Source organism: Cynocephalus volans, chromosome 10, assembly GCF_027409185.1.
Source record: "Cynocephalus volans isolate mCynVol1 chromosome 10, mCynVol1.pri, whole genome shotgun sequence".
Taxonomy (NCBI): Eukaryota; Metazoa; Chordata; class Mammalia; order Dermoptera; family Cynocephalidae; genus Cynocephalus; species Cynocephalus volans.
The window spans coordinates 44,902,366-44,928,372 of NC_084469.1; the positions used below are offsets into that span (position 1 = coordinate 44,902,366).

Below are 26,007 nucleotides of genomic sequence, written 5' to 3' on the forward strand. Positions count from 1 at the left end.
CAGAGGGAAAAATTGAGAAGGGTCAAGTGTGGGAGATCTCTTACATGACTGCCACCCATGGTCCAGCACCAGAACTGTCCCAGGTCCCATCCAGACGAGGAATGGGAAAACGCAGACGCCCTCTGTGCCCAGGGGACGGCAAACGGGCTTGGTTCACACATGCCAGTTACTGTTGCAGTCGGTGCTCTTCCCACACACAGACCATACCGTCCCACTGCATCTCTGTGACCAGGTCAGAGCCCAGGTCCAGCAAGACAGAGCCTTCTCCAGCAAGGCAGGCCCAGCCTACAAACTAGAGACCCCTTCTCTGCACATTCCCCTGACAACAACAAACAGGGCAGCAGGGCTGAGTGGCCACTGCACACACTCCGTGGACCCACCTGGATGTGAGGGGCCTGGGAGATGCAGTCTTCCAGTGTGCTCAGGAGAAAAGGAAAGGCTGGTGAACACACGGCTTTTGTGACAGTGAGTGAGGGTGAGTCTGGGGCCTGGGGCCTGGACTGTCCATGGAGATGGTCACACGTGCCTCCCTGCTCCCCACTCCCCAGGCGCCTTCAGCCTCCAAAGCTCCTCACTGCATCGTTCTCCACCTTGGCAGGGGCTGAGGAATCTACTGAGGTGATGGTGACTTTCTGTGCCTTGGGGCTGGGGTACGCATTCATCCAAACTCAGCTGTGGCACACTTGAGATGTCTGCATTGCACGTAAATGTTCACTCAAAATAAAAACAGTAAAAATATTGCACTCTAGTTCATGATAAGCATGATGTCTGCAGTTTATTCTGAAATGCACTAAAAACAGGATGGTTTGAACGAGAGACGGACGTGTGGAAATGCAGGTGTAGGAAGATGATAATGGTAAAACCGAGGTGGTGGGCATGTGGTGTTCATTGTTAAGATTATTTCAACCTTTCTATGTTGAAACAGTTTAATAATGTTGGAAACAATTGGATAATAAATACAAGAGGGTGACCCAGTACATAAAGGCTGCTGACTGGCTGGGCAGATGCGCCCTGAGGCTGGAACATGGGCTTGACAGGTTTCAGGACAGTGATGGAAAAGAAGGCCAGTTGGCATGGGTGGGGGGGGACACGTGGCCAGAGAGCACGGCTGCTCAAGGAGCTGCCACAAAATGAGGCAGAGAAGCAGAGCAGCCCGTGAGGGGTCCAGGGCCTTTGCTTTGTGTAGTTGTTCTGTAATACAGGTTGAGCATCTCTTATCCAAAACGCTGGGGACCATAAGTGTTTTGGAATTTGGATTTGCTTGAATTTTGGAATATTTGCAAAATACATGCAGTTGAGCATCCCTAAATCCAAAAATCAAACCCAAAATGCTCTGATGGGCGTTTCCTTTGAGTGTCGTATCAGTGCTCAAAAGTTTCAAATTTTGGAGCATTTCAGATTTCTGGGTTGGGGACACTCAACCTGTGTAAGTGATGTGGCGATCCTCTAGAGGAGGAGGACTCGTGGCGTGGGAAGGAGGGGAGAACCCCCTTACGGGGGACACCTGTGAGAAGCCGGAGGGCACCAGGGTCTTGTACACACCTGAGGGGCAGTCTCAGGAGCAAACACAGGCTGGCCATGGACATGCTGGTGGGAGCCTGAGTGAGCTCTTCGTGGAGGGGCAGGGAGTGCCCTGAAGGTTTGAAGAGAAAAGGTGTGAGTTTTCTCAGACTGCAAAAGGAAGTTGTCTGAGGAAGTACACTGGGACTCTGGTGGCATTGAGGGCCACATGAGAGCTGGGCCATGGACCGACATGGGCCAGTCAGCAGGCCCTGGTGCCCAGGAAGATGCAGAGCAGGCGGTAGCTAACTATCCCAGGGCGAGGCCTGCACAGCGAGGTTGGAAAAAGGAGAGGCTCAGAGAAGTGCATGTTGAGTGACACCATGACTTCCAAACTGGATGGGAAGAAGCAAGGAGAGAGGGGCTGACGGGCGGCGAGGAGGGGGCTGGCCAGTGGCTCGGAGGTCCCGAGTGGAAGGAAGGACTGTTGGAATGGGGATCGCGGGAAAGGGCCGCGTGGGGGGCTGGCAGTGGTGTGCGAGAGGGAAGCTTGGATCCAGATTTTGGAGGTGGTGCAGTCACAGTAGCAACGAGCGTGCTCTATGGGCTTGGGTGGCTGTGAGGAGTAGAGGTCAAGATATTGCAAGTGAGGAGGCTGAGGAAGAGGCCAGGTTGTTGGATCATCCACAAGGACAGCGATGTCACAGAATAGCTGGAGCAAAAGATGGTGAGCAAGGTAGTTAATCAGGTCTTTGGCGGACACCAGTAGCTGGTGACGTGGTCTGCTGGCTGGGGCTTCAGGAAGCTGTGATGGGCAGGGAGGAGGGAAGCAGTCTGGAAATGCTCATGAGGGGCAAGGACCCCCAGCCCCCCATCTCTAGACTGTGGTACATGGGAGGAAAGAGATGCTGCTGAAGAGGGCTGCAGGGGACAGAGTGGGTTTCAGGAAGGGCCAGAAGGTAGAGGGAACTTTGCGTTCAGAGAAGATGGTCAGAATCGCAGCAATTTTGCTGACAGACCAGGAGATACAGAACGCAGTGAGCTGGGGGCAGTGGATGGGAGTGCGCTGTAAGCGACATAAAGGGTAGAAGAGGGTCAGTTTGGATGGCCTTGTTGGGCAAGTTCCAGTGACAGCCCAGGGCAACATGTAGTGGTGAGGCTGGTGGGCCTCAGGCTGGGCGGTGGGGCATGCCAGTTGTCTGGGGCCTGGCACATTTTGGCTTCCCTTCAGCCCCACTGTGGGTCGCGTCCAGCCTAGGGCATCGTATATGCTGCGGAAAGCTCTGTGGCAGGGCAGGGAGAGCGCTGCAGCCCGCGCCTAGAGGGTTCCCTGAGGCTGCCTCGTGCTGTGCCGGGCGAGTGCGTGGAGACGGCGAGGAGGCCCAGTACCTGCAGTAGTGCCGCAGGGACTTGTGTGCTGAGAGGGCTCAGATCCCAGAGTGGCCTGGGACCAGCTCCGATGCCAGGGTGTTGGGCCAAGGAGCTTGCCAGAAAGCTGGGGTCCAGTGTTGCCACCCACCTCTGGAAAGTTTCCAGCCCCCATCCTTGGGCTGCAAGAGGAGGCAGACAGAGACCAGGCTGGGAGTCTGTGTCCCCAGGGCACCTTGCCATCCAGCTCTCACTAACAGAATCCTCTCCTTGCCAGGGAAGGCTGGCAGTCATGGAACACACTGGCGCTACCAGGGCCAGGCGAGTGATTCTACTTCACTCCAAAGCCTCCGAGGTGGATGATGTGCTCACTTTAGGGGTGAGTGTGTTGAGGTGCAGAAAAGACCACACAGCTGTTAGTGGCAGAGCCAGGGTTATGTCAAAGCTCATGTCCTAGTTGGCCATCCTGGTGTGTGGTCTCCTGGCAGCTTCCACCCCTGCACAGTACTCTGCAGGGTTGGGGAGGAGGGAGGGAACCCCCAGCCCCTGTGGCCTGCTCCCATGGGAGAGGTGCTAAAGAGGAGAGAAGGCAGCCCCAGGCCAGGGCTCTGAAAACATGACACTTTATTATATAAAACTATCCCCCCCAGCGCCCCTACCCCTGCTTCCACCACCAGGCTGCACTTTGGGCTGATGGGTCAGTGGCCGACTCCGAAAGAGCCTTTCCCAGAGGCCGATGCCTTCACCGGGGGATGCCCTGGGGCAGGCTGGGTCCCAAGACTCCCTGTGTGTCTGCAGGCCCAGTGTCGTAGCCCAGCTTCCTCATGTCCTTGGTCACCACATTGAAGAGGAGGGTGACAAAGCCCTGAGAGCGGACACGGGTCACTGGAGACAGAAGGATAGGGTTGGCTGGGCTGGGGCAGACACACACCTAGGCTGCTTTGAGACTCTCAGCCTCAGCCTTCTCTTCTGTAAAGTGGGGATGACCGTCCCATGTCCCTCACTGGGAGGTAAAGGGCTCCAGTGGGAACAGACATGGTAACCCTCTGTGCTCTGACCAGGCCTTCATCTGTGACGTGCTCCAGGAAAATTCTTGGGCCGGCTCCTGCAGTAGTGGTTCCCAGGTGCCCCAGAGGTCCCCATCTGTTCCCTGGAGGCCCACCTTGTCCCTCCCCAGGCTCCAACCTGCTAGTGGGGTGGGGATGGCATTGGGGAGCATCAAGCTTTACCTTCCCGGCCTTCACCCTGAGCCACCACCTTGGGATCTGTGTACTCGGGCCGCCGTCCCATGAACCAGCTGGGAACACAGGAGAACATGGGTGAGCAGGGCCCTGCCTGGGTATTCCTGGCCTCAGACCCTGGATGTGGACTCTCCTTGTTTCAGAAACAAGCATCCCTTCTCCAACCCCTCCCCCAGGGGCCTGCCTGCCCCGTGCCCATCAGAAGGGCAAAGCCGGGCACCAGGGTAGTGTCATCCCTTGTCTGGGTCCGGTGGCCAGTGAAGGCATGGCGGGGTTTTGCAGGGCCTCAGGTGCTCCGCAGCCCACTCAGCTGGAGTGGCGAGCTCTCCTTCCCAGTCTCTCATGGGTTGGACTCTTGGGATGAAAAATAAGGGAGATTTGGGGTTGGGGTGGCGGTGCAGCCTGAACCCAGCTGGGAATCCCAGAAAGGTGACAGCAGATGAGGTGGGGGAATGGCAGGAGGGGGCAGTGACCCCCCCAGCCTCCCCAGGAAGGACAGCCCCACCCCAGAGTCCATGGGGTGGGCAGAGAGGCCAGATCTGGGCCCCCAGCGTTGCCTCTTAGTAGTGTGGGGTCCAGGACAAGTCACTTCTCATCTCTGAATCTCCACTTGTCAACTGTGCAATGAGGATAATGATGGTGCCTACCTCGGGGGGCTGTGGGGTGAGGGCAGTCTGTCAGCTGCCGTGAAAACACTGCCCTTCCTGGGTAGGTCTGGCCCTGGGCCATCTGACTCCACGGTCAGCCCTGCTGTGGGCAGTGTGGGGCCCAGTAGGGTCCTAGGGGAGCCCCAGGCCCGGGTGTGCAGGCCACGCCTCCGACACACCCACTCAAGCCTGAAACAACAAGGTGCACTGTTCCCGGCTGGGCGGGTCCCTGCAGTCATGGGCTTCATCCCCGGGGCACCAGGAAGAACTTGTCGTCTCTGCTGGGCAGGGACAGCTCCCATGAAAACACTCGACCCCCAGGACAGCCCGGCCCACAGCAGCTCCCAGTGCGGGGGCGGGGGGCACAGATAAGGGCTGCCGGTAACCCTGACAAGGCAATGCCCTGCCCCTGCCACCCAGCGTCTCCCCCCCTGACTGTGACAGGGGTCACGGGGAGGGGAGGGGCTCCCACTGGAGAAGACAGTAAGGGAGCACTGCGTGCTGACTCCTGGCCCGAGGAAGGGGACCCAGGGCTCCAGCCAGGAGCTGTGCATTCCAGATGGGGACTGGATGGGCGTGTCCACCCTCTGTGTGCCTCAATTTCTCCATCTGTGTGCCAAGGCCCTAACAGCACCCACCTCCCAGGTGGCTGCATGTGAGGACTGAGGCCCAGGAAGCAGTCCCCACCATGCCCACAGGCCCTAAGTGCTAATGCACAGAGCTGCCATCCTCCTTGCATTTCTGATTCTCTCCTGGGGCCCACAAGGGTGTCTGCTCATCTGACTGGGGTGGATGTCCCGGGCAAGGGCCGCAGGCAGGGAAGGATCCAGTGGGCTGGAGAGACCAAGGCAGGTGAGGAGCAGGACAGATGGAAGCAGGCAGGAGAGAGGCTGTGAAGTCAGCAGGGCCCACAGCCTGAGACCTTGTAGCTTTCTGGTCGAAATTAACCCTAAATGCCAAGGGATGTGCCTGGGCTGTTTCTAGCAGGGGAAGGGCATGGCCTAAATTGTCTTTTAGGTATACCATTTTTGTTGCTATGTGAAGACTAGATTGCAGGGGCTGCGGTAGGATGAAAGAAGACCCTGTCCAGTTGAGAGCCCCTCTAGAGGGCTGGAGCTGGCCCCCGCCCCAGCTGCTATCCCTCAGGCACTCTGCAGGCTGCAAGGCCTTGCTCCTTGAGCACAGAACCCTCTCCTCAGCAAGTGGTCTCCTGGAGCTGTGGGACATGGAGCAGTGTGCACGTGGCCAGGGTGGCGGTGTGGACTCTAAAAGCACCTAACTTGCCCCCAGCCTGTAGACACACACTGTCCCATTGCTCCCTGACCACCCAGGTGACACTGGCCCAGGACATTTGTCTAAGAAGCTCCTTCCCACATGGTGGTCTCCCAAGGGGGCTGCTAGGAGCAGTGGCCCCATATTCCCGGGCCAAGGCCAGTGGAGAAACTGCTGTCCGCCCCTCCATGGCCACAGAGCTCAGCGAGGCTGTCTCAGCCCTGAGGCCTGACGTTGTCCCTCCACTAGTAGGGCTCTAGCCAAGCCTGCAGGGAGTGCTCGCTGACTGCCGCCTGGGAACCCAGGAGGTCCTCCACCTGCTCCTCGTCCCCTCTGACCCTCTGGGGAGCAGCGGTGGCTTGCAGCCAAGTTGACGGACACTCCATCGCCAGCCTTCAGTCGGTCAGCCAGGGCCCGCAGGCCCTCCAAGCCCCTAGTCAAATGTAGCACAGGGTAAGAGGCCTTCCCACAGGTGCTTCTTCCAGGACCTGTGTCTGGCCCCGCCTGCCTCCCTGGCTTCTCCCCCCCACATCCCCCTTGTTCACCACTCACCAGCCACACCGACCCCCTGGCTGCTCCTAACGTGCTAAGCTCACGCCTTCCTCAGGCCTGGCACGTGCTATTGCTCCCTGTACCTAGAATGTTCTTCCCCCAGGTCTTCCCATGGTGGCTGCTTACCTCTGCTCAAACATCACCTGCTCCCAAAGGCTCCCACAATGTAAAGGCAATTAGCAACTTCCTGAAAAAAGCTACCTATTGTCATTATCACTGTTTTAAGGCGTTGGCTCATGCTGCTGTATCCTCTTGTATCCTACCTTTTAATGTCACATTATGCCATGAGCATTTTCCCATTGACAGACGTAACACGGTACAGGGTAAAGCTGCATGGTCTTATGTTGCTAGGAGGCGGAAGGGAGCTCAGTGACCTTCTGCAACCCCATGGGACCCGTTTCCATTTGTCCCCAGTAACTGGAGCAGCTTGAAGATAGGGTGGAATGTGACATCCATTCATCATAGATCAGGAGGGGCTGGGGTTATGGACAGAAAACTCACCTCGTAAACTTCTGTAGTTTAGACGTCGATTCTGGGACAAACATAGGGATGGTCCTTTTGTGCCTGAAACAAATGTTTTCACAGACATATGTGCCAAGTGACAAAAAAGTGATGAGCCTTTCTGAGCCTCCAAAGAGCAATGAGCAGGAACACTTGTGGGTCAGGGCGGCATGGCTGCAGCGTGGGCTGGGTCAGGGTCGATGCCAGCAGACCCACCCTGCGCTCCTGAGCATCAGCTGTGCTTGGCAGGGTGCTGAGTGCTCAGAGACAGCAGGGAATGTCACAGGCCCAGGCCGAGCCTTGCGGAGATCCTTTTCTTTTCAGGGGCCCATGCCCTCCCGATCCACCTGGTGCTTGGTCAGCAGCATGAGCCTCACCACCCACCCACGTCGGTCATTTCTAGATCTGGTCTGCACCCCAGCTTCCATGTTGAGCTGCCCAGGCCTCTGGGGACCCCAGAGTGTTCCCAGCCTGAGACCAAGATGGAAGAGGAAGTGATTCCTGTCCTAGGACAAGAACTGCCAAGGGTGCCCAGTACCAAGGCCAGCATGGCCTAGCATAGGACAGGCCAGAGTGAGGACCTACCGGCCGGGTGAGAAGGGCACATGCACTGCTCCGTAGCCTCGGACCACATCGTTTCCAAACATGTCCAGTCCATAAACACTGAGCACGATCTGTGGCCCTTGGAAAGGACAAGACGGGGTTGACATGTGGGGAAAAACGGGGATCGTGCAGGGCAGAGAATGGGGCATTCCAGAAGAGTCCCAGGATGGTGCTCAAAGCCCTGGGGGTGGCGGGCTCCAGAGGGCAGGAGTGGACGTGGAACCCTGACTGCACCAAGAGCTTCTGTCCACCTGGTACTCCCTGTGCCTCTGCAGATGCCCTGGGAAGGCACTCTCTACACCCCCTCTTACATCTGGGGAGACAGGGCCAACACGCTGTCCCAACTCTGTCACCTGATGGACACAGGAAGTGTCTCCAGAGGCCCTGTTGTAGGCACTGGGCCTCAGCTACCATCAGAGCAAAGGGCCCACACTCCCGTTCTCTGGGAGCTTCCTTTCTGATGGAGGCGGTCACACTCAAGTGTGCATGGCATGCACGGGCTCTCATTTTGGGGGTGTTTGAGAGATGTCAGAGAGAAAGCAAAGATCTTCCAGGCATCATCCTTTAAAATATTAACAATTACACCTGTTTCCTGTTAACATCAAGGCATATTAGGAGCTTTCACCCAGTTAGTTTCTCAGTGTAGGGGAGAGATCGTTGCCCCAGGTGACAGGTGAGGCATGGAGGAGCAGGGAGGACCTGTCTGCCAGGCTCGGATCCTGCAGTCACTGCTGAATGACCTCGAGCAAGTTACCCAGCCTCTCTGCCACTCAGTTTCCCCGTCTCTAAAACACTCAGAACAGTGCCTGACGCATAATAAGTGCTCAAGAAATGTTAGGGAGAGGTTTGTACACTTTCCGTCACTACCACCCACCAAAGGTAACACTACTCTGAATTTTATGGAAATCTCTACTTTTCTTTAAGACTTCTCCATCAAAGAAAGCGTCCCAAACATGGTACTTTAGTTTTACCCATTCTTTGAACTTTACATAAAAGGAATCATACAGCGTGTACATTTTTGAACCCAGCCTCTTTAATTCAACATTGTGAGATTCACTCAGATGGTCTCATGTACAGGAGTATGTTCATTTTCAATGCTGTGTAATATTCTACCATCAGAATACAGCACAATAACTGTGCATTCTAGTGCTATGGACAAACAGGCTGTTGAACTGGGAGGCTCTGAGCACTCTGGTACAGCTTTTTATCCATAATCTTGAACAGATTAAGGAAGTTTCCTTCTATTCCTATATAAGGAAAAACATATTCCTATATATATATATATATTTTTTTTTTTTAATAAAAAAGATGAGCTGTAAGGGGATCGTAACCCTTGACTTGGTGTTGTCAGCACCACGCTCATCCAGTGAGCGAACCAGCCATCCCTATATAGGGATCCGAACCCGTGGCCTTGGTGTTATCAGCACCACACTCTCCCAAGTGAGCCAAGGGCCGGCCCCTCACCAAGTTTTTATCATGGATGGATATTGAATTTTATCACGTTTTCTTCATTTATGGCAACGATCATGACTTTTCTTCTTTTTAATGTGGTGAATCACATTGGTCGCTTTTAGATGTTAAACAAGTTTTATATTTTGGAACTAAATCCTTCTCACAATGTATTTAAAATTTTTTGTTTTCTTTACAGCACAGTCTAATGTGCAGGAACATGCTATATTATAATATCCTTTTAATATCTTGCTAGATTCAGTTTATGAATATTTTGTTTGGGATTTTTGCAACCATGTTCATGAGTGAGTTTTTCTTTCTTCTTTTTTTTTTTTTGGTGGCTGGCCGGGTGGGTTTCTTTTTAATGTCCTCAGCAGACTTTGAAAATCAAAATTATGCTGACCTAAAAAAAAAAGTTGGAGAATGTTTAATCTTTTCTATTTTCTCTAAGAGTTTGTGTAAGCCTGATGTTCTTTCTTCCTTAAATATATGGAAGAATTCACCGATGAAGACATTTGAACCTGGAGTTTTCTTTGAGAGAAAAGTTTAAATTACAGATTCAATTTAATAGATAGAAGACTGCTCAGGTTCTCTTTCTTCTTCTGTCAGTTTTTTTTTTTTTTTTTTTAAAAGATGACCGGTAAGGGGATCTCAACCCTTGGCTTGGTGGTGTCAGCACCACGCTCAGCCAGTGAGCAAACCGGCCATCCCTATATAGGATCCGAACCCGTGGCCTTGGTGTTATCAGCACCGCACTCTACCAAGTGAGCCACGGGCCGGCCTCTGTCAGTTTTGATAGTTGCATTTTTCCAGGAATTTGACCATTTCATCTAACTTATCAAATGTATTAGCAAATAGTTGTTCTTAATATCTCGTCTTTTGACTGTCTGCGAGATCTGTAACGATGCCCCCTTTTTCTTTCCTGCCATTTCAATCTTCTCTCTTTTCTTTTTGATCAATCTCAATATAGGCTTTTCAATTTTAAAAACCAACTTTTGTCTTTTTTTAATCTCCTCTATTGTAAATGTGCTTTCTGTTTAATTTCTGCTTTTTCTTATTCTTCTACTGGTTTAATTTGCTATTTTACTAATTTCTTTTCTTCTTTTTTTCTCTTTTACTAATTTATTAAGATGGATGCTTAGATCATCAATTTTTCAGCCTATCTCCTTTAACACATGCATTTAAAATGACAAAATTTCCCTCTTACCGTGATTTTAACTGCCCCCCCCCACAAGTGTAAATAGCTGAGTATTTTCATCACCATTAAATTGAAAATATTTCCTAGTTTCCATTATTATTTCTTCTCTGACACTTAGGGATTTTTTTGTTTGTTTTTTGGTGGCTGGATGGCCCAGGGATCCGAACCCTTGACCTTGGTGTTGGCAGCACGCTCTACCCCACTGAGCCGACTGGCCGGCCCCAGAAGTCATTTTCTTATCTTTCCAACATAAGGAGATTTTCTTATTACCCTTTTTTTAAAAAAAAAATTAATCCCTAGCTTAATTTCATCATGGTCAAAGAAAATACTTTACTTCCCCAGAAAAGTTGAAAGAATTTTCCAGCGAGTCCTTGATTTCTCACCACCCGGACTCTCCCACAAGCTGCTGACTGCACCTGCCTCACTGCCTCTCGGGCCTGCCGTCCCCACTGCTTGCTGTGAGGCGCTTCAGGTAAGTTGCGGAGACCGATGCATGTTCCCTACAATACTTCACATGCACGTCTTTGACTACAATTCAATATTTGTTCACAGTTCGAGATAAAATTTACACGTAATGAAACTCCCAGATCTTAAGTGTACTTCCTATATTCTCTGTGTCACCTACTCTCTCATCATATTTTTTCAATTCTGAATTTCTATTAGAACCTTTTTAAAATGTCAGACTTTCTAGTTCTTTGCCATAATTCTCAATATTGTGTATTCTCTCTTTAGATCACGGTAAGAATAGAGCTAACAATTTCAGTATCTGGAGATTCTGTTTATCTCTGCTGTCTTATTTTTGCTGTTTAACATTCATGTTGTCTTGATTCTTGGGTGCCTCTATTTATTTTATTATATGTCAGACATTATATTGGAAAAAAAAAGAAATAACTTGAGATATTCTCCAAAGAGGTTTCTTATTTACTTTTGCCAGCTGTCTTGGCTGTAATAATCTTGGAGCTTAATCAACAAACCAGGGGACTGAGGGTGATCAGAGGCTGGGCTGCGCCCACATCTCTCTTACTGCCAGGACAGCTCTTTGAGGTCTGAACCCAAGTTGCAGAGATTCACATGAGGCCCTTCCCCATAGCCCCTTGGAGAGCTCTGAACATCGGTTTTTGTGCCCTGAGCCTAGAGAAGCTGTCAGAGGTCTTGATCAGCCTCTCCGTCACCTCTGTTGGCATCGGCAAACACTTCCAGGGGAGATGTGACTTGGGTCACATCTCTGGATTTGTTTTTCTCCTGGATCGTGGACTGGTAAATTTCCACTGCTTTGCTAGCTCTCTGATGCCTTCAAGTAGTTGGTTTTTGGTTTTGCTTTAGTGTTTTACTTCCTTCTCCTAGTTGTCCTCAGCATTACCTAGTGCACTGTGGGAGGAAGTCTATCAAAGCTTTCTTACTCAGGGCTGGCCCGTTGCTCACTCGGGAGACTGTGGTGCTGACAACACCAAGGCTGCGCATTCAGATCCCTATACAGGGATGGTCGATTAGCCAACTTGGGAGAGCATGGTGCCGACAACACCAAGTCAAGGGTTAAGATCTCCTTACCAGCCATCTTTAAAAAAAAAAAAAAAAGCTTTCTTACTCATGGATGATGACAGCAGGATGGAAGTCCCTACACAGGAGGACAACCAGGCAGCCCCTGCTCCAGACCCTCTGCACCCTGATAAGCCTAGGCCCAGGCCACGTGCAGTAGGAAGGCATGGACTATGAAGTCAGACAGACCTGAATTCAAACCCATACTCAGCTACTAGATGTAAGCATAAGGCAAGCGACGTCACTGTTTTGAATCAGTTTCCTAACGTGGGAAAGGAAATGGAGAGAAATCTATACCAGACAGGATTAGGAAGCTTGGACAAACCCCACGGGAAAGTAGTCACAGCCCCCAGGCTCTGCACACAGGGGGCACTGAGAGAATGGCCAGTGATTACAGACAAGGTAGGAAGTAAATACTGTAAGCAAAGAAGGTCACTGGGAAGGAGGTAAGAAGTACGATGCAGGAAGGGTCTAGGCAGAGGGAAGAGCTGAACAAAGGCCCAGAAGAGGGAACTTGAGGGAACAGCACAAGAGGAGCAAGTGTTAGGGTCTGGCTGGGGAACACACAGGATGGGAAGCTGAGAGACACAGGGATCAGATCTCCAGGCCAGGTTGCTGCAGCCCTGCACGCCAAGCTCAGGAGTCTGCTCTGCACAGACACAGCAACTAGCAAAGATGGATCTGATCCACTCTGAACTTCCAGAAGGTCAAGTGCACAGCATGTAGAAGATGAACTGGGGTGGAGCAGGGATGAGGAAGAAGTAGAAGGAAATGGGCAGGTGGCGAGAGAGTACGTCAAAGGCTGGTGCAGGAGCCCAGATGACACGCAGTGATGATCTGAATGTGGACACTGGTGGACAGGATGAGGCAGTGGCTGTCCTTGGGGCACCGCGTGAAAGCTCTGGCCCTCCCTCCTTGCAGGGCCCCTGCAAACTCACAGCCATAGGGGTTGGTGCTTTTAAAGGTGACATCGATGGGGAAGTTCCACACCAGCAATTGCCGCACATCTTGGCTCTTGGATGTGATCTGTGAGATCCCCTCCTCCAGACCCTGTGGGAACAATGACAGGGACAGCTGGTGTCTGTGCTCTGCGTTGCTAGATCCCCTCCCCTCACCTCAGGTGGGGGGGCAGTTGGGAGGGCTGTCTTCTCAGCTGTCTTCTACCAAGACACTAACTTCCAAACAAAGAGATAACAGAGCACCTCTCAGGTCTGCTACTTAGCGCACTGCCTCATCAGAGCATGAGGCGGGATGCCAGCCCCTCTACCAGGCACCAGGTGGTGTCTGCTCTCGCCTCACTGAAGGAAAGGGCACGGCAGTGTTTGCCCCCTCTCTCGTGCATCCCCAGTCTTGCCCAGATCATCCCCACTGGCATTGCAATACTGTGCGTGTTATTTTCTGTAGCACAAATAACCCTCTCTTGGCTCTACTTCCTCCACCTACCAACCCATTCTTTGCTCCGCTGTACAGCAAAACTCCTTAAAAGAGCTGTCACACTCACCAGCTCCAGTTCCTCCTCTGCTGTTCTTTCGTGAACCCACTCCAACCTGAGTCCTGGCTCCACCGTTCTACCAAAGGGTTTTTTAAAAGTAATACCAGTGACCTCGACATTGCTATATCCAAAGGTCATTTGTCTGCCTCACTTTACTTGACCCATCAGCAGCATTCAACACAGCTGGTCACTTCTGGAATGTGATCTGCTTCCAGATACACTTGCTTCCCTTGGTTTCTGGGATACCACACGTCTCTGGGTCTTTCTGCCCACCAGGGTGGCTCCTGTTCTTTGTCTCCTACAGGTCCCTTCTGAGTGCTGGGGTGTCCTGAGGCTCATCTCTGGCCCACTCCTTTACCTGTGCTTGGTGAGCTCACTGGTCTCATGGCTTTCAGTGTGGTCTCCATGTTGACGGTTCCCAAATGTGTACGTGGGGTAAATGCTGGACATAGCCCACTGCCCCCTCCCTTGCATACCAGGGTTCCCCACCCCGCTCCTTGGTGGGGGGCTGCCCCTGGCCAAGGCGGTTATCCAAAGCCACATCCTCTTTAGATAAGTAGGATGCTGGAAGAAGCAGGACACTAAGCATGTAAAAGTGGTTCACACCAGCTGGCTGAGGGCCTGCATGTGAAAGGGATTTACAGTCTTACTTTGATCCGTTCACTGTGTAACTGCTGTGTGCGCTCCGCGGTGGCATGGACTTCTTACTGACTGGCTGCCATCGGTGCCTCTCGAAAGTCTAATAAACTAATGTCTCTACGTGCTGGACCTCCAGGTGATTTCTTCGGAATAGGTAAACACTATGGGAGTGCCCTGTCAGATTTGGGGCTCCCACATTACAGGATGTCTCCAGCCTGGTCCTCACCTATGAACTTGGATCAGCATCGCCCATCTCCTACTGACCTCACCTCTCCACTTGGATGTCTAGTGGGCATCTCAACCTTAACACACACCAGGCTCTAGAAGGTTCTCCCAAATCTGCTCTATCCATAGTCTTCTCTCTGAAAGGCAACTCTCTGCTTCCAAGTGCTCAGGCTAAAAACATGGGTGTTATTCTCAACCCTTTTTCTCTCATACCTGACATTAATATCTTCAAAGTATACCTAAAATTCAGCCACCCCTCCCCCGCCACTGCTGCCACCATCCTCTCTCATCTGTGTTACTGTCACAGCCAACTGGTCTCCCTGCTCTTGCCCTTGCTCTGCAGTCTGTTCTTAGTATGGAAGCCACAGGGATCTTTTAAAAAAATTAAGTCAGATCACTTTTGTCTCTGTTCAGAACTCTCTGATGGAGTCCCATCTCCCTGTGAGTAAAGGTCACGGTCCTTACTCTGCCCTTCCAAGCCCTACAGGATCTGCCCGACCCCCAAATACTCCGCTGCTTTGTCTCCAGCCACTGTCCTCCTGGCTCAGTCATTTCACTGGCCACACTAGCTCCTTTGCTGGTCCTCAGACGTGCCAGGCAAACTCCTGCCTCGGGGCCTTTGCACTCGCTGCTCCTCCTGGCTGGAAAGTTCTTCCACAGATTTCTACATGGCTTGTCCTCTCACTTCCTTCAGGTCTTTACTCACAAGTTACCTTCTCAGTGAGGCCTTCCCTGGCCACCTTATCTAGATCTCAGCCTCCCTTCTATCTGTCCTGCTGTCTTTCTTAACCTCCTGCTTCCTGACTCGCTTCTGCCCTCCGCACTTCTTACTTGCTAACACACTAGAATACACACTGTTTATTCTGTCTCCCCGCGTGGATGCGCAGTCCAGGATGCCTGGCTGTGGTCACCACTGCGTCCTCAGCACCCAGAAAAGCCTCAGTAAGTAGTACTCAGTGAACAGATGAATGGAAAATAAGTATCACCATCTCAGTTGTACCGATGAGCAAACAGGCTCAGAGAGGTTAGATAGGTCAGGCTTCCGTTTCTTAAACTGCTGTGCACATTAAACAACCCCTTTGCAGACAGCGAAGTGTGGGACCGGCTAAGGTCTTCACACAGTGTCTCTCCTGGTGGAGACAGACTGCCCCTTGGAAAGTCTTGGAAGGGGAGCTCCTGTTCTGTCTTCTGACTCCCCAGAGACCATGCCACCAGCTGAGAAGAGGCCAGATGGTGAGGGGAATGGTCAGCTGTCTACTGCTCAGCCTCTCCCAGGCTCTCTGGGGCCAGCCTGCCTGCATTGCCCATGCATTCCTCTTTGCAGCCACCTGCAAGCTCACAGGATAGGGTATGTGAGTGAGCGCAGGCTTGGTGGATGCAGCAGGGAGCCCCGTGCTGGCTGTGTTCTCTGTTCCACCTTTGCCAGGAACAAACTCAAGTTTGGGTCCTCTCTGAATTTGGTGTCTACCTCTCAACTGGTTCTGAGCAGGGAGAAGAAGGGTGTGATGGGCACCTTCAGAACCCAAACAATAACGAAGGCCATAAGTAAGGGAAGCCCAAGAGTCCAGCTTACCGCCGTGGGGGCCCAGTCCTGGCCGTACACAAAGCAGTACTTGCAGTAGAGGTCATCATATTCTGGAAACTGTGGAAAAAGCACATGCGGGTCCTGTTTACTGGGCCTCAGGCTGAGGCCAGTGTGCAGGCTGGGCAGGTACAACCAATGGGAACTTTATTTATTTTTATTTTTATTTTTTTATTTTTGTCCTTTTTTTTTTGTGACCGGTAAGGGGATCGCAACCCTTGGCTTGGTGTCGCCCGCACCGTGCTCAGCCAGTGAGTGCACCGGCCATCCCTATATAGGATCCGAACCCGCGGCCGCAGCGCTGCTGCGCTCCCAGCGCCGCACTCTCCCAAGTGAGCCACGGGGCCGGCCCCCAATGGGAACTTTAAAACGAGGTACCTGGAGCAGGGTCTAAAGACAGCTGGGGATGTGCACATGGAGTTCAGCTGAGAGGCTAGGGACCCAGATGTGGGAGTCCAAGGGAGAGTCCCAGGCTGCTACTGCCCCTGGCCTTTGCTCAGGCTCATCTTCTGTGTGATATGCCCTTCCCACTCCTTCATCTGGGAAACTCATTATTCGAAACTTACTCCTCAGGGAGCCTGCTCTAACTCCCAAGCTGGTTCAAGGGCCACCTCTTGGCTCCTTCAGCCCTTGTGTTTCGCTCCATCAGTGCACTGATGGCCTGTGTCTATGTCTGTCAGCCCCACTAGATTGTGAAGAGGGAACATGTTTGATGCCTTCTGTGTCCCCAGTGCCTGGCACAGGGGTAGGCTCAGACAATATCTAAGGGAAGGTGCTGAAGTGAAAGGTCTGGGAACCCAGGAAGCCATCTGGACACAGTATGTACATGGCTGGAGCTGAGGGCCTGAAAAGAGGGAGCGGCCCAGAGCAGAAGGGGACGTTCAGTGCGGGTGGGGGTGCTGAGAGCACAGACACATGTGACCCAGCCCAGCTGAGAGACTCTAATGGGGCCGGACAGGAGAGAAGGGGAAGACGTGGGCACTAGGTCAAGGCGGAGGCGGGGACAGGGTGGAGCATCCCTGATGAAAACAGGAAGGCAGAAGACACCTACTCAGCGTCAGGTCCTGGCAGAGCTCTACCTAAACGATCTCAATCAATCTTCACAACAATGTAATAATAACAAACACCATCTCCAACAGCTTGGTAGGACAGTGAGCAGAGCTTTGACACCAGATAGACAAGTTTTCTCAGCTGTAAAATGGGGAGGTTAGTGAAATTACCCTCCAGGGTTGTTGTGAGGACTAAGTGAGTATTGCCGTGCACTGAGTTTGGCACACAGCGAGCACGTGACGAACGCTCGATTACATTTATTTATGATAAATGGTGCTTATAAGGCGTAGGGTGGGGGACAGTAGCGTCCCTTTGGTTTGACAGACATACCCTTCCTGGATCACTCCAGGCCACCACGATCGTGGATCAGACCAAAGCATCCCAGTTTGAACCACGTTCAAGCATCCGCGGCTTTAGAGCCCCAGACTCGCCCACCGAGGACGAGGCCCCGTGTGCCGGCCGAGCCTCGGCTCCTCCCGTTACACGCCGGGAGGCTCCGCCGTGACTCAACCGAGTGGACACGATCCGACCAGGGGCCACAGGCTTGGCCGGCGTGACCTGGGTACCGGCTCAGCTCTCGAGGTTGCTCCCTCCCCGCACAGCGGGGCTCAGGGCTCCCAGCAACCGCGCGCCGAGCCCCTCCAGCGCCGGTTCCCGTCCCCCGCCTGGCCGCGGGGCTGGGAGCGAGGACCTGGCTCTCCGGGCTCCGCGGCCGCTCACCTGGGCGCTCTCCACCTGCCCGTTGACCATGAGCAGGAAGACGCTGGGATTCGCGGCCGCCATGGCAGGGCTGTGGGCTCGGGGGACCGCGGGCTCGGGGGGACCGCGCAGGCCGCGCGCGCGGTTGCTAGGAGACGCAGGGGTTGTCCTGGAAACAGACGGCGCGGCGCGAGGGACACGTTTCTTGGCAGCGGCGTTTTCGCAAAGGCTAGTGTACGCGTGTGGTGCTGCGCAGGCGCAGTCAGCGGAAGCCGTCCGGGCTGGAATTCTGGAGGGGCGCGGCCCCTCTGGAGGAGCCAGGACCGGCCCCGCGGGGCCAGGACGGGAGTGTGGACCCGCGGGGAGGACCAGCCGCGCCCCTGGTACTCCCCGAAGCGCCGAGGCGGAAAAGAGCGGGGCCGCGGGCAGAAGCGCCCTGGCCCTCCGCAGGCCACGTGTAGAAAATACCCGTCGGCCGCGAGATGTCGCTGTGGCCCTGCGGGAGGACTGCGGGGCGGGCAGCGCGACCACGGCGCGTCGGGGTTAACGCTGGAAGGCCGGGGACGCAGAGGACGGTCCTCCGCTGGGGCCAGGCAGCTCCCTGCGTCACGTGGAGGGGACGCGCCCTTGTGGGTTTTGAGACTCTCGTCCCGAGAAAGTTTATTAAACAAGCTTAGAAGGGACCTCAAGAATCTTTATATCCAAGCCACCGCTCCTCAGTGTGAAGCTGGGGAAACTGAGGCCCAGGGAGGGGCAGCACCTGGCACCCCCGTCAGCCAGCCGTCAGGGGAATTGCTGGCCAGAACCCAGGGGTCTGTCAAGGCCCTTTGCAAATGCTGGTTACTCCCTGGTCACCCCAGCAGGTCGCAGCTTCCACTAACGCATGGGACTGGTTCCTCTGAGTGATCACCGCGTCTGTTTCGTGCATTTATTATTGTCCCGATGCTTGCCTTCCTCACTGCACTGCCAGCTCTGTGAGGACAGGGACCACGTATCCTCGTGGCCTTGCTCATAGTAAGCACTCGGTAACTACTTGCCGAATGAGTAAGTAATTGAATACATCTCTATTTTACAGAGGAGAGACTGAAATCCAGGGGGAAGGGGTCTTGTAAACAATCACAGCAACAGGTAGGATTCAAACCCAGGACTCCCCAGGCTGAAGACCCTTACTGCTGCCTCTGCCTTGTCCTGGGCCGGTCCCAACGGTGCCTCTTGGTGGAGGTGTCAAAGGAGACATTAGAGACCTTATCTTGGATCCAGGCAATGGAGAGATGCACAGGTGTGTAGATTTCAGGGAGACCTGGCCCGAAGCAGGGACCCCAGGCCATGATGCCCTGCAGCAACCAGATGCCACCTTGGAAATAGATTAGGGGGCCCCCATCAGCCACGTGTGCGGAAGAGAGAAGTCCCAGTCTGGCTCAGACCCCCATGTGAAGCCCCCCCAGGTGAGCAGAGGTACCTGATCAGGGGACGGGGGTGTGGGCAACCAGGGTTGGGGGTGTAAGTCTAAGAGCAACACTCAGAACACAGGGCAGGACCTGTCTGCCTCCCAAGGGACGCAGTCATACTCCCACCGCTCCTCACACCGTCTCTCCAGTTGAAATGCTTTCTCCCACAAATTCCACCAGTCTCGCCCTAGTGTTTCCTCCCTGTGACCTTTGAGGCTCAGTATTGCACGAAAGCTAGTTTTCAGCAATATGCTTGTGATTATCAAATAGCTGGGGGCTCTTAGTGGTTTAAAACCTGGCTACGTCAAAGGCTGTCCCACATTCAAACAGGACGTAATGAGGACATCTGCCCAAGGGGCAGGGAGCTCTGGAGTGGTCCTAGAGGTGCAGATAAGCACAATCCCTGGGTGTTGGGGAATGAGAGGGTGACCAGTCCTAACTTTAGCAAGCCTAGTGGCATTAGAAGGGATTCAGGGGAGGGGGTCTTTGGGGCTTGCTCAGGGTCCATGAGAATATTTACCACTACTTCAGGTGGGCCGGCGGGGGGCATGGTGCACTGGGAACCCTCAGGCAGGCTGTCCTTCATGTCAGGACAGTCAGGTTGGAGGAGAAAGTTGTCTCTGCAGCTGCTGATGTGCAGCGGTCTCAGCAGGACTCTGTGCAGTTCTTGGGGTGGGATGTAGGGATCTGCACAGCGGTGGGCGGGGGAGGGTGGAACAGGAGGCAGACCCTCAGCCCAGGCTGACAGGCAGCAGATTTGCACCAGTGCAGTCATGCCAGCTGTGAGCACATCGCCAGCCTCCGTGCCTATGCCAAGCCTCCCGGCCCCCATGCACGTTCCTGGGCTTCTGATCCCGACACTCCTCACTTCCTCCTTACCCTTCGTACAACTCCATCCTCCGCTGGACTCTCACACACCCCCTCGGGGAAGCTTCCAGCCCATTGGGAGCTGGGGAACACACCGAGGCTGGGGAGGGGCGGGGAGGGTGGTGGCAAGGTGGTGCCCAGCGCCAGCCATCTGGGCAGGGGTGGGTTGGAAGCTGACTCAGGCATAGCAGGTGTCAGTGTCCACCCTCTCCCGCTGCACGCCCATGGCTTGGTTCTGACAAGCAGCTGGCCAGAGCTAGGCTGTTATCTGGGGCTCAGGGACTCTGGAATTACTGCCCCTGCATGGTCCCGAGCTCCACCTGGGCTGTCCACCTCCCCCAATCTGGCATCTCACACTGCCCTCAACTGCCCTGGGCTTACCGAAATCAGGTTCAAACCCTTGGGCCCAGCAGAACTGCCATGGGAGGAAAGGTTGGGGCAAGGTGGCCAGGGGGATAGGCTGCACAGCACTGCTGAGAGCAGGGGGACTTGCCAGTCTGGCCAGGGCCAGGCCACCAAACCTGGAGCCCTCAGACCCTTCTGAAGACAGGAGCAGCTCCTTCACAGCAGAGTTGATCTCACAAGTGTCCAGCCACAGTCGACGTGGGCCTAGGGTCACATTGAAGTGGGACCGAGGCCAACTGTGGGGAGAGGGAGGTGAAGGGAGTGGAGAAGCTGGGGGCCCTCCATCTGGAGCCCCTTTTTGCCACCCTCCCTGGCCCCTGCACCCACCTGCTGAGACAGTTTGCGTTTGTGAGCACCCACTCTTGGGAGATGAGGGCGCCCTCGCAGTGGTACCGGGTGTCCAGGCAGATGCTGGCCTGCCAAGGCCACATGGCTGGGCCCTTCCTGCTGTAGGCCTCGGCCAGCCTGGACCATGCGCCTTGCGAGAATGAGGCCTTGGAGCTGAGCTCTGGGTCCCATGACCCTCTGAGTCTGCCATCCATCTCTTTCCACCCAGCCCCTGCTGGTCTCTGCAGCCCCAACTCCCACCTCTTGGCCCTCCAGCTTGAGATCAGACTGCCTGCAGTGGAGTCCTTTGTGACTCGGGGCAAGTTACTTACTCAGAGTCAGTTTCCTCGCCACACCCTGAGGGTGGTTGTGAGGATTACCTGTGATAATATATGTCAGGGACTTAGAACATACTGGAGCTCACAACATTTTTAGCTGTTCTTACTACTGAAAGTTGTTCTTGGGATGCTCAGGTTTTTTCATGCCCCCAGGTTTGCACATGCTCTTCCCTCTACCTAGTGTATCGTTCCCTACCTTGTCCACCTGGAGAACTTCTATTCAGCCTCCAAAGCCCACCTTTGTGAAGGCTTCCTTGCCCCCACAGTCTGCTCCTCACCTCCTGCCCAGGAGCTCATTATAGGTGGTGTCCAGCTCTGCTTGCTTTCCTCTCAAGCCAGGGAGCTCACTCATTACTAAGGCAGCTGGGCCTCCTTTAGTAGTGCCCTCTTTCTTCCCCACCCTGTTAATCAGGATCCACCCTCAGGACCTTCAAAGGCAGTGTCCGAGCTGAATGGAGCTTCCCCCTCCAGGCTAGAAGCCCCCGCTATCTGTCATCTCTGTCCTAGGCCCAGGTTCCTGTTCCTCAAACCCAAGACTGGGTTGCGGGTTTTAACAGACCCTGGACTCTCAGCCCTCCAGGGATGGGCAGCCCCCTCCCCCGTAAGAGCTCTTCCCTTCCTTTCTACCTGCCAGACCCCCTATCCTCAGCTCTTTACCAAATAGAAGCAACAGCAGCAGTGGAGACATCTGTAGAGAGATCTCCAGCCAGGCGGCCTCCTCGCTGTCAGCTCGGGAAACTTAAGCTCTCCAGTGCCTCCTCCCCGCTGCCCCCATCAGACTCACGTCACTGGGTGAAGGGGAACTGGCCTGGCGAAGAGGAAGCTGCCATGGCAGGGCCTGAGCTCAGACCTGGGGTGGGCAGGTATCCTGTTTACAGACCTCGGCACTCCTGGGCTCTGTAGATCCTCCTCCCAGGATCCCATCCTGGTGATGGGTGCCAGAGAACTTCTCCGAGCCCTGTGCTGCCTCCTGTCTCAAGTGAGAGGCAGAGAGGACAGCCAGCTAAGATCGACAGCAACAGAAATAACCCAGCCAGGAAGCTCTGGGCATTGTTGCAGGGCTCCACGGTGACCCCACAAGACCAATGCTTCTAGCCCTTTTTGACGGATGGGGAGACTGGGGCTTAGAGAGAGGAAGTGACTTCCCAATAGCAGTGCGTTGGAAGCAGTCAGGATTCGAACCAGGATCCCTGGGACTCCAAGTCCCCAAACCATTCCTCTCCAAGCACTTATAGGTCTTTCCTCCTGGCTTTGCCTCTCGGCTCGTCAGTGGAGAGGACACACCTGGAATGCCTGCTTTCCCTGTGGTCTGGGAGGCAGGTCAGGCATAGGGCTAAACTTCACAAATGACACAATGTCAACACCCTTGGTGGCCTCACCCTGCACCTCAGCCCTGCAGTATTGGATGTCTGCTCACCACCTTCTTAAGTGTTGTATTTTATTTTTTTAATTTTTAAAATTTTTTTAATTTTTAATTTTTTAAAAAAATTTTTAATTTTTTATTATTTTTTAATTTTTTTAAGCTCCCGTGTTGTATATTTTTTATTGAGGGCAAATTCATATAACCTAAGATGAACCTTTTAAATTTTTTAAATTTTATTTTAACATTCATTGTATGTATTTGTGGAGTACAGTGTGTTGTTTCAATACAGGCATATACTGCACAATGATTCACTTTGGGTAGAGAGCGTAGCTTTGTACTCGACCCACCACTTCCCCTCCCTGCAGGCCTCAGGTAACCATTATTATACTCTCTTCTTCTATGAGAAACACTTTTTTTTTTCATATTCCACATGAGTGGGATCATGTGGTATTTTCCTTCTGTGCCTGACTGATTTCACTTAACACATTCGTTAATGGTTATTAATGGTTTCCAGTTCCATCTATGTAGCTGCAAATGATAGGATATCATTACTTTTTATAGCTGAATGGTGTTCCATTGTGTATGTATACCACAGGTTTTTATCCATTCATTCATTGATGGCCATTTATGATGATTCTGTCTCTTGGCTATTGTGAATAGTGTTACGATGAACATGGGAGTGCATGTGTCTCTTCGATATATTGATTTCATTTCCTTTGGGTATATACCCAGTAGTGGGATTACTGGATTGTACGGTAGTTCTCTCTATGGTTATCTGAGAAATCTCCATACTGTTTTGCACAGTGGCTGTACCGATTTACATTCCCAGCATTGTAGGAGGGTTTCCTTTTCTCCATATCCTCGCCAGAATTTGTTATTTTCTATCTTGTTGATAATAGCCATTCTAACTGGAGTGAGATATCTCATTGCGGTTTTGATTTCATTTCCCTGATTATTGATTTCATGTGCTTGTTGGCCATTTGTGTGTCTGCTTTTGAGAAATGTCTGTTCAGGTCCTTTGCCCATTTTTTGGTTATTTGTTTATTTGCTTTTTTTGCTGTTCAGTTTTTTAAGTTCCTTGTATATTCTAGATATTAGCCCCTTGTCTGATGTGGAGTTTGCAAACACTTTCTCCCATTCTGTAGATTGTCTCTTCACTTTGTTGATTGTGTCCTTTGCTGTGCAGAAGCTTCTTAGTTTGATGTGGTCACATTTGTCTGTTTTTGCTTTAGTTTCCTGTGCCTTTTGCAGTCTTGTTCAAAAGAGCGCTGCCCTCTCCCATTTTGTGTAGTGTTTCCCCTGTGTTTTCTTCTAGTAGCTTCATGGCTTGGGGCCTTAAATTTAGGTATTTAACCCATTTTGAGTTGATTTTTCATGTATGGTGAGAGATAGAGTCTCGTTTCAGTCTTCTGCATGTGGCTGTCCGGTTTTCCCAGCACCATTGATTAAAGAAGCCATCCTCTCCCCAGTGTAGATCAGCTGTTTTTTAATTGTACACTTTGGTGGCATTCTGTACATCACATTGTCTTTGCACATGCTGTTTCTTCAAGTCTGGAATGTCCTTCCCACTTTTTCTGCCTGAAAGTTTCATATTGAACTTCAAGAGACAAATAAATGCCCCCTCATTAAGGATGCCTTTTTTCTGACCCCCAAGTTGGCCCAGGGGCTTTCTCTGGGATCCTTGAGCCCCTCGGTCATAGCCTTACTGCACTAATGGTCTGACTCAGTCTCCCTGATCAGACTCAGAACTCCCTGAGTGCCCAAAGAGGGGTGGGGTCATTGTGGTCACTCACTAAATGCTCCTTCAGTGACTGCAGGAGTGATGAGTGGAGGTTTTTTTGAGGACACTCTGGGAGGCCCTGGAGGCTTCCGGGAGGAGGGCCTACTGTCAGAGGTGGAGAGCGATGACTCAGGGAGCCCAGCACCCAGCAGCACAACAGAACAACCAGATCTGAGACTGGGACAGAGCCCACAATGGGATGCAGGGCCCTCAGTTTCCATCTTCAGCCTGTCCCCAACTTGCAGTGGGAGCCTGGGCCAGTCATTGCCTTACTTGGGGCCTCAAAATCTTCATTAGTAATAGTAGGGCATTGCCTGGACTATCTCACTCTCCCATTAAGTCATTCAAAGAGCAGGGGAATCCTTGGCCCCTCCACACCCTGACTTGGGCCGGGCATGGAGGAAGTGCCTCAAACAGCAGCTTCTAGGAGTTAAGCAGAAGAGGGAGCTGTAGAGATGTGAGTCAGACAGCCCTGGGTTCCAATCCAGACTCTGCCCCTCGTTAGCTGTGTGACCTTGGGCTGATTGCTCAACCTCTCTGAGTCTCAGCTTCTGGGAAAATGGGGATCATAAGGCCTCTACCTAGCAGGACTCTGCAAATGGCAGCAGCAGTCTCCACAGTGAAGATGATGATGTGATTGGAGTACAGCTTGGTGGCAGACGTATGAGTTGCTTTGCCAAATTCTCATAAACACTGTAAATCTTTAAACACCATTCATCTCTAATCCAGTGGCTACAACTCAGCATCAGCCAAAGCCAGGCAGATAAGTGAAGCACGCCAGGAGTTCCCAGGCTGGACCCATGACGTAGCTGTCAGGCTCTTGTTCAACTGCACATAACAGAAACCCCAATTAGGGCTTAAATACATAGGGGCCATTTGTCTCAAACATCATGTTGGTCCAGAACTTGACTAGGCAGTGGAGGGCCCAGGTCCTTCTATCCCCCTGCACCACCTCCTCAGCATATGGCTTTCTTCCTCATGGCCACAGGATGGCTGACTCATCTCCAGGAACAGTGTCCATTCCAGGCAGAAGGGGATAGCCCGGGGGTTCCCGGCAAGACTATGCAGGATGGAACATCCTCCATAAACCATTGGTTGGATGGGAACTTTCACACACAACCCACCTGTAGCTGCCAGGGCATCAGGAAGCCCCAGCATCTGTCCTTCCAGGCTCGTAAGACAGGATGGCAAGGGAAAGTGGTTAGATGAGCATTGAGTTGGCCCCTTCTTCATGGAAGTGATTTAAAAAGCAGATCTTGCTTCTGTTAACTTAAAAAGCAGATCTCCATATCTAGCTTTTGTTTTCCACCTTTGTTGAAAGACATGACTATCAGAAGTATTTCTCTTTCTGATGGACTTTGGATGTGTTGTCCCCTGCAAAACTTATGTGGAAATTTGATCCCCAATGTGGCAGTGTTGGAAACTGATTGAGTCATGAGGGCGGATCCCTCATGAATGGATTAATGCTCTCACTGGGGGAGGGGGGGTAGTGAGTGAGTTCTCGCTCTATTAGTTCCCTGGAGAGCTGATTGTTTAAAGGACCCTGCACCTCCTCTCTCTCTCTCTTGCTTGCTCTTGCCATGTGATCTGCTTGTACCCGCCAGCTCCCTGCCACTTTCTGCCATGAGTAGAAGCAGCCTGAGGCCCATGCCAGATGCAGCTGTCCCAGAATTGTAAGCCAAATAAACCTCTTTTCTCTATAAATTACCCAGTCTCAGGTATTCCGTTACAGCAACACAAAACGGACTAAAACACTTCCTTGAGAAAACAACAGTTCAGGTATGGAAATAAGGAAATAATGGGCCGTGATTAGCCCCAGGCAATTTTTGAGGATGGGGTGGTATTTAAAATATTGATGTATGAGCACCAACCAACTGGATCATATGCCTAACTGATCAAATCCTGCCCAGTCAATCCACATGGAC

The 26,007-nt window shown here is 52.7% G+C and overlaps 1 protein-coding gene across 3 annotated transcripts; it reads right to left on the reverse strand.

Annotated features, from left to right (window-relative positions):
- Positions 1–1,392: 1,392 nt before the first annotated feature.
- Positions 1,393–17,657, reverse strand: B9D1 (B9 domain containing 1). 3 transcript variants are annotated; one of them, XM_063111849.1, is made up of 7 exons: positions 17,576–17,657; positions 15,797–15,865; positions 12,806–12,917; positions 7,667–7,763; positions 7,082–7,144; positions 4,098–4,165; positions 2,143–2,212 (listed from the first exon to the last, which is right to left on the reverse strand). In XM_063111849.1, the coding sequence occupies exons 1-7, from the start codon at positions 17,636–17,638 to the stop codon at positions 2,202–2,204; spliced, it is 483 nt and encodes a 160-aa protein (XP_062967919.1). In that variant the 5' UTR covers positions 17,639–17,657; the 3' UTR covers positions 2,143–2,201. The 3 variants fall into 3 exon arrangements, with proteins under 3 accessions (XP_062967916.1, XP_062967919.1, XP_062967918.1); XM_063111848.1 differs by lacking the exon at positions 2,143–2,212 and adding an exon at positions 3,526–3,753; XM_063111846.1 differs by lacking the exon at positions 7,667–7,763 and having other exon boundaries at positions 1,393–2,212.
- Positions 17,658–26,007: the final 8,350 nt, after the last annotated feature.